General features: G+C 37.6%; 1 protein-coding gene across 2 annotated transcripts; it reads left to right on the top strand.

Moving 5' to 3' along the window:
- Nucleotides 1-2,335: 2,335 nt before the first annotated feature.
- LOC121745280 lies at nt 2,336-3,334 on the top strand. 2 transcript variants are annotated; one of them, XM_042139133.1, is made up of 2 exons: nt 2,336-2,597; nt 2,673-3,334. In XM_042139133.1, the coding sequence occupies exons 1-2, from the start codon at nt 2,513-2,515 to the stop codon at nt 3,137-3,139; spliced, it is 552 nt and encodes a 183-aa protein (XP_041995067.1). In that variant the 5' UTR covers nt 2,336-2,512; the 3' UTR covers nt 3,140-3,334. The 2 variants fall into 2 exon arrangements, with proteins under 2 accessions (XP_041995067.1, XP_041995059.1); XM_042139125.1 differs by having other exon boundaries at nt 2,670-3,334.
- Nucleotides 3,335-8,292: the final 4,958 nt, after the last annotated feature.

Below are 8,292 nucleotides of genomic sequence, written 5' to 3'. Positions count from 1 at the left end.
AATCCACCTTGTCCTCAAGGTGGAAACCACGACAAAACGAAGAATGTGGCCAACAAAAGCTTTGGCGAGGTATCCCCTCCTGGATCAAAACTGTGCATTTGCTTATGTCGTGCACAAAGCTGATGAAGTATCATAAGCACGTCCATGGTGGAAAAGAACTCCTTAGCTTTCTTGGACTGCTTGTTAGTGTCATCGGAAATATATGAATCAATTTTTCCATCAAAAGAATTTGCCTTCAAACCCTTTGAAAGGGCATGTTCAACTACATCTCCAACAAATGCACATAGATAAACATCTTTTTCAAAAACCAATTCTTCATGTTCTAATCTATGCTCATCCTTTGTTGTCTCTGATGGAGCCTTATTCTCATCAACAAGGACTTGAATCTCCCTTTCCTGCATATTTGGCGTCGGATCCTCCAGCAAGGGCATGCCGAGCTGGTGTAGCTGCTGCCAGTCCGTGAGCTGTTGTGCTGGTGGCAGGAGGCTGGAGACTCGGCAGTCAGTAGCATCCCAACAATTCGGTGTGCTGACCTTGGGTTGCTCCGGCGGAAACCACACTGAAATAGGGTCTTGGCGATTAGGCTGCGGTAATCCGCAGGGCAAGCAACCTGTGTCGGGCGGTGGCTGGTAGGACGACGGCAGCTGCAGGTATTGCTGGGTACGCTGTACTGCGTATAATTGCTGAAACGTGGTCGCCGACAACATGTATGGATCTGTTACAGCATTGTAGGTGCAGCCGGAGGGAGGGTTTTGGTGCAGCGGGTTTATCTATTGCTGGTAACGAACCGATGGCTGGTAAGGCGGCTGTGCAACGGCGTACAGCAGAGGGCCGTCCGGTGGGTCAGGTTCGGGGCGCGACGGGGGAATCGGCGTCACAGCACGCTGCTCCAACTCTTCCAATCTAGACTCTAAGCGTGCCATCCATGCCACTATATGCTGCAAGGTTACGACTGTTGAATTCAGTTGCAAGCCTTCGGAAGCTTGCAATATCTCCGGCCATGAACGAAGATTGACTTCTGCCATGAGTTCGAAGATGAAAGCACCAATTGATAAGGGAAATACCCTTATCAAGATGCCGGAGACGATAAAAGAGAAGTCCCGGGAGGCAGAATCCCGTCGACAACTCAAGGTTTAAACAAAGTGCATAAAATAAAACATAAAGAGACTAAATTCATATATTCCTTGATTGATGGAAGAGAATCACAATAACCCTTTTTATAATACTAATACTAACTTAATGAGCAAGAAAATAGATATCATAAAGATACGGTAAATCAAAATAACTAATTAATAAAGATATGGGAATCTTCAAATGGATATGCACGTATCATATGCTTAGTTCAGAAAATTGTAAATGTGATGAGAATGAAACAGTGTTTCTTAGTTCAGAAAATTTATCCATTGAATTTTTAGGCAAGTATATTATTAATATGTTCTATTGTGGTTCGAAAAATGCGGTTTTCATGGCAAGTAAAATGCATCTTTTACAAGCTAAGATCTTGAGGTTTATGCATTTTACACAATCCACTGTTCCCGGGTTTTGCAAGAGGTGTTGTTGCTGTATTTGTTGTCGATTTGATAACAATATGGACCCAAGCCTTTGGTTGAAATGCACACCTGAGTCTGGTTCAGAAGGTTCCTGTGGCTCTTCCTGTCATGTTGAGGGTGCTCTTCGACATGGGATAGTCGGGAATGACTCCTATACTTGTGCTACATGTGGTAATGTTTCCTCAATAATTGGGTTTTATGTTTCAATGTTTTCTTCCAATAACTTAACTTTCCTCTTTTTTCAGACATACTGTAACTAATATGAATCAATATAGAAATGGTCTTTCTCACCCCATCTTTGTATCTCATTCCACCATACTAGTCACATCTGGGGCCTTGGTCATAGTTGTAGTAGTCTTACTAGTAGGAGCTATCTTTGGTGGGGAAACCACAGAAGTTCTCACTAAAATCTTTTTGTTTCACTCTTGCCCTTTTTTTGTGTGTGCGGCGTGCGTGTGAAATAAGTGCACAGTAAATCATAGTTAGCTCATATTTGTGCATGGTCATCTTCTTAACAGCGGGTCTGGTAAACCGTAAATACATTACTAGTTAGCACTTATTTTTTGTGTTCCAAGAATCATCATTGTGCTTCATAAATACTTACCTTTCAGAGGCAGACTTTACAATTTGTAATTAGCTTATCTCCATATTTGAAATTTTGTAATCTTAATGGTCAGATTACTTTCATATACTCAACTTGTTTTGTGACTTCACACTTACCTTATGTCGGGCTTCTTGATCTGAAATGAGTGGCAGATGCTGGAAGAAGCAGTTAAAGATTGCTATGGATTCCAACCATGTCGATCTCCTGTGCTATAGGATATTCTTGAGTTACAGCGGAACATCCAGATTTTTTGAACTCCACAAGTTCATTGAAGATATGAAGGTCGCGTAAGAGAGGGAGTTAGGTCCAATCAGTGAAGCAGCGGTCAAGTTTCCCCGTGCACACACTGGAAGACTTAATGCAGCCAGTTATGTGCAAGCTTGCTATTCAAAAAGCTGAAGAACTTCAGATTTCAAATTCCAGCTCACTTTTAAATCTCAGTGGTATGTACACAGCATATCTTTAGCAGATCTACTCGTTGAAAACTAAAACAGTAATCTCCGTTGATCTAATAGCAGAGGGTTTGGTCTCTAATTCCGTACATCGATACAAGAACAGAGCAGATGTCAAATCAGATTCTAGAGAGAAGCTTGTCCAGAAAAGAGGAAAAGAGCCTCAAAGCAGGGAAAAATGCATGGGAGTCGGAGGTATTGAGGCCGAGACTCTACAGGTTAGACTGACACTTCCTGAGTTTCAAGTGCCCGATACAAAGACAAGCACAGCAGCAGTGGAGAAGAGCAAAGGATTGGATGAGGACTTTGAAAACATTGTGAGGATCATCTGGGGGCTTGAGCAGGGGGGTCATGTCAGTATGGAGTTCAGGTTGAAGTTCCTGACATGGTTTAGCTGGAAGGCGAGGGAGCATGAGCGTCGAGTTGTCAGAGCGTTCATGAAGACTATGTCGCAGACCTTGAAATTGATTGCTTTTAGGGTCTGCTGTTTGAGAATCCTTGCCTGTTATGTACATTTATGCTGTTTGAGTTAGTTGGCTGTTTTTATTGTTTTCATGTAGCATTTCGCTGTTCTTTGACAGCATGCGTTTCTCGGGTGCGCATGTCGTGCGAGTGAGCAGTGATTTTCGGTTTGAAGGTGCAATAAACTTTAATTGAGCTTTCGCCTCAGAATCATTCGGGACTTATGTATTTAAACCCTGCATATTAGCGACACAAAATTTGGTGAAGCAACGGTAGTCTCTTTTTCCCCAACTATATTACTCCATAAATTATTTATCATCTTTTAAAGTGAACAAAATTTGTGTAGTGTTTCATGAGCTAAAATTTGTTAACAAAATTTAAATGTTAGTATGATATATAATTTCTGAAACTATTAAATGTAAATATTTGTCATTGTCAAAGTAAGAGTCATAGCTGGAGGTGCAATTACTTCGAGAGACGATTCTTGATTCGTACCAAATTTTAAAATGTCAATAACAAATTTTAATGTGTTGAAATTGAACTAAATGAATAAAGTAAAGCAAACAATGCTAAAATATGAACAATATATTTATATAGATGACTATAAATTTGTTACTATGAAATAACTGAAAACAATAAACCAATATTACATCAGACTTTATAATTTTTTTTTCCAATTACTCATATTTAATTCTCTCTTATCCCACTTCATTTATGATTTTTCTCTCTACTTTATTTTTTATTGTCATACATCCTCTTATCCTTTCTTTCCCAGTTCTTTCTTAATTTGTAACTGTATTTTATACTAAAAAAAGTCTACTTATAATCTGCATTGAATGTTATGTTTATCCTTTCTTCACAGTTCTTTCTTAATTTCTAACTGTATTTTATACTAAAAAAAAGTCAACTTATAATCGGCATTGAATGGTATGATTAATTTGACACCAATACATTAATTTTGACAGACATAAAATATTTTTTTGACAAAATCATGAGAGAATATATTTTTCATGTGAAATATGTTAACAAGACAAAAACAGTATAAATGGTTAATAAATAAATAGCTTGTTGACATGATAAAAAAATACAAATAATTTGCAGTAGTTAGAGAACGAGAATAATAGAGTAAGAGTAAATCAATGGACAAATATGTTCTAAAGACAAAAAATTAGAAAGGGTAGAAATGTCTTAAAAATGTGCAAAATGGCCAAAAATGTGATTACCACTATTGCTCGGGTAATTAATCAAATTTGCCAAGTACCATAACAGAGCAAATACAATTGACAGGGACCATTTATGTCATTTATGTTGTTTACGTTAGAGTTTTATATATCAGAAATCACCTATAAAGTGATTTATGTTGTTTATGTTAGAGTTTAATTTATATACCAGAAATTACCTATAACATTAGATATTGCAAAAATTCTTATTTTATTTTTCAAGGAATAAAACATACTCTCTTTGTCTCGTAATAGATGGCACACTTGGGGAATGACACATGATTTTAGGAGATGTTGTTTTGTGTATTAGGTGGAGAGAAGAAATAGTATATTTATATTAATGTGAGAGAGAACTTTTTCTAAAAAAGAAAATGTGACCTCTTTTATGGGACAAACTAAAAAAGAAAGTGTGACATCTATTATGGACGGAGGAAGTATTATTTTGTTATAATGGTGTTATGTTTTGCATTTAATAGCTGTTCTACATGTTTAAATATATAAAAAACATAACAAGTCTAAGTCATTGTTTTGTAGACCGGTTGTGGGCGTCGTCCACTTTAAGATAACACGGTTAGTTCTAAACAAAGGAAGAACAAAATTTCACAACTCAGATAGTCTTTGACTACCTATCGTGAAAGGTTGCAATGTCAGTCCGTATATTTCTAAGCCTTACTGAAATAAGATGACATTGGTGTGTTATAACACTGAATGGATCTAACAGCAAGACATGTCTTTATGCTATCTATTGAAATATGAGATCTTGATAAATAATCATTTCTTAAAATATATTTAGCATTGAGCATACGTTATTGATTATGCATTACTTTGATTTAAAATGGTACGGGTTTTCGCAACCCAATAATCCTGATATTTTGGATAGTGGTGATTAATACTACCGGTGCTAGGATTGCTATTATATTGGAACGCGCGCCTGATGAGTCTAGTTTGATAATGTCTTCAAGAGGAGCTCGAAACAAAGTTTTATTATTCAGAACCTAGCTAGTTGGAATTTAATTATTCCATGAATAATAAATAAGCGTTTCTTGCTGAGTCCACTCTTGGAATTAACAAGATATTAATTATTTAATGGACATTTATATCTTTAGCGCGGGAAATAACTTTCTAAAAGTGAAAATCTGGATTACTTGTAATTTCGGATTTGGATGAGTAATTCAATATGAGCTTAAATTAATTAAATTGGGGTTCAATTTAATTAGATATGAGCCAATTGGGTGTGGCCTCATCCACACCTCCATAGATTCCTGATTGGGCTCAATATGTAACTTAATATAAATACGAGAATAAAAGAGAGACAAATTACACTTTTTCTCATAATTTTCGTCCCCCCTCTCTCTGAGTAGACGCCGATTTTTCCCTCTCCTACTTTGTGTGGGAGTTCTGTCATCTTTATTCAAGTCCTATATAGTTGGATAAGATCAGTCCCCCCTGATATCGAAATATAGTTCGGGAACCAGTATGAAGATTTATTGTCTAGTATTGAAGATCATCACGTGGAGTAGTAACGACTCATCTGTGATTCTTTGGAGGATCAAGAAGGTATTAAATCATCTCCGTAGAAAAGCATGTTTTAGGTTTCATTTAATCAAACACATGTTTTAATTCATGTTTTAAGCATGATACATGTGATAATTACGTAGATAGATTTTGTCTAAATAATATGTTAAATAGATCTAATTCTCTGATTTATTTGTTCTTCTGCTACCAACCCCATCAATTTACTCTATTAATTATAGAGTAAATGTCAAAATTGGTCCTAAACATATGGCCAAAATACGAAATTGTCCAAAGCATTCACTTTTTGAAAAATTGGCTTCATAACAGACAAAATCGTTGTCGATCTGGTCCTTTTTTACGGTTCTGTCAATTTCTGACGGTCAACCGTGAGTTAGCGATTTTTTTACTGGATTAGCCGATTTTGATTGTAGCTAATTTTATATAAAAAAAATAATTTATGAAATATTAGAAAACGTAAAATAAAAAATCAGAAATTAGTAAGTTTAAAAACCCGATTCACTCTATTCCTAAGTCTTCATCTTTATTCCTCTCTCCTTTTCTTTTCATTCTTCCCCACATCCAAGAACAAGAACCATAATTTATCCTTCTTTGCAACAACCACAAAACTCGTCGGACTCGTCGGATATGGGGCGGTCAAGGTGCAACAGGGGTTCCGGCGACAACGGTGGCGCCCGACACCTCCACTTTAGCTAGGTTTTCTGCAATTGCAAGAAGGTGACTTCGCTCCGTATTGTCACCAGCCAAGCAAAACCGACAAAGGGGAAATGTTACTTTTTATGTAAGAGAAAAGAATGTTGCTTCTTCAAGTGGTGCGAGCCCATCGATGAAGACGAAGCCGTCAGTTCGTCAACCTCACTGGCCGGTTCCGATTTTGATTGTTTAGCCTTTATCAGAAATTAAGCAAAATATTGGGAAATTAATGAATGTTGTTTCGCATTGTCTATGCTTTGTTGTTGTTGTAACAATTGTTGTATATTCTAGTAATTTGATGGATTTGAATGAAAACCCTAATTTTTGTTGAAATTTGATTTTGAATTTGAAAAAAAATCTATACGATGGATGTTGAAATGTATATGTAGGTTTTGAATATGCTACATAGCAGAAAACATGCAACAAAATAAACGTCAAACTAGTTCATCATATTTATAAACAAGATCAAATAGGTCTTGAAAATGGTACAATTCAATTAGTGTCGACAATGATGTCAACAAAGTACTCCCTCTGTCCCATAATAGATGGCATAGTTGGAGAATGTCACGGGATTTTAGGAGATATTGTTTCGTGTGTTAGATAGAGAGAGAAAATAGTATATTTATATGAATGTGAGAGAGAACTCTTTCTAAAATAGAAAATGTGACATCTTTTAGAGCATCTCCAATGGCGGCGAGCGGGCAGGCTAGCCGATTTCCGGCGCTCGCCGGTCCGCTCGCCGAACCATTGGAACCGGCGAGCGCCATTTCGGCAAAAAATCAGCTAGCTCTGGCCTATTCGCGAGCGCTCGCCGGTCTGCTTGCCGCCATTGCAGGCTCAGGACCGGCGAGCAATCGGCGAGCGAATTTAATGTTTTTTTTTAATTTTCGAAATACTATATATACGCGATTTGCACGTCATTTTCATTCGCACCACTTGTTTTAACGAGTACTCTCTATCTTAATTTATGTACAAGATCAACAACGGAAAATGAGCAACGTTGGTGGTAGTAGTGGTGGTAGTGGTGGGGATGATGAGTAGTACGATCGTCGAATGAACGAATCGTTAGAGGCCTATACGAACCGTGAGATTGATCGGCTGCTGCAGAGGGCCTTGCAGCCGGCGGTACCTCGACCACGACCATGACCAGTTGTCCACCGCCGAACAGTGATTGAAGCCGGTCCAAGCCACGACATAGCCGCCCCCAACGTACGAAATGGGGTCCGCACGATGAAGCCGGCCTCCTCCAAGCACATGCCGACATGCGCCAAACAGATGCTCATATTCGACTCCAAAAGGATTTAATTGAAGAGTTGTGGGCGCGGAGGATTGCACGGCGTTAGTTTTTTTTAATTATGTAATTTTTTTAAATGTACTTTTTTTAAAATTTAAATAAAATAATTGGATTTTCCCATATCTGTGTCGTAAATTTAATTTCGTATTTTGTTTGATTGCCAATTATTTGTTTTATATAATTAGGGGTGATGTGTCTAGGCTATTGCTGGGCTATTTGCTTGTCCTGATGATGTGGCAGGAGGAGTTTGTGGTTGAGCTATTGCTGGGCGAAAGCCACTGGAGATGCCCTTATGGGATAAACTAAAAAGGATAGTGGTGGCATCCATTATGAGATGGAGGGAGTATTTATTTTGCATTTTCTAATATTTCATAAATTAATTTTTTTATAAAATTAGCTACATTAATCAAAATCGGCTAATCTGGTAAAAATCGTTAACTCGCGGTGGACCGTAATAAATTGACGGTGCTATAAAAAAAAGGAC

This window comes from Salvia splendens, chromosome 1 (genome assembly GCF_004379255.2).
Source record: "Salvia splendens isolate huo1 chromosome 1, SspV2, whole genome shotgun sequence".
Lineage (NCBI taxonomy): Eukaryota > Viridiplantae > Streptophyta > Magnoliopsida > Lamiales > Lamiaceae > Salvia > Salvia splendens.
This window is presented reverse-complemented; position numbering and strand designations above follow the sequence as displayed.

What these genes read in the sequence shown, in the direction of transcription:
- LOC121745280 (XM_042139125.1), top strand. Translation starts at nt 2,513, where the DNA reads ATGCAGCCAGTTATGTGCAAGCTTGCTATTCAAAAAGCTGAAGAACTT. An exon ending in CTCACTTTTAAATCTCAGTG is followed by an intron (nt 2,598 to 2,669) that starts GTATGTACACAG and finishes TTGATCTAATAG; the next exon opens with CAGAGGGTTTGGTCTCTAAT.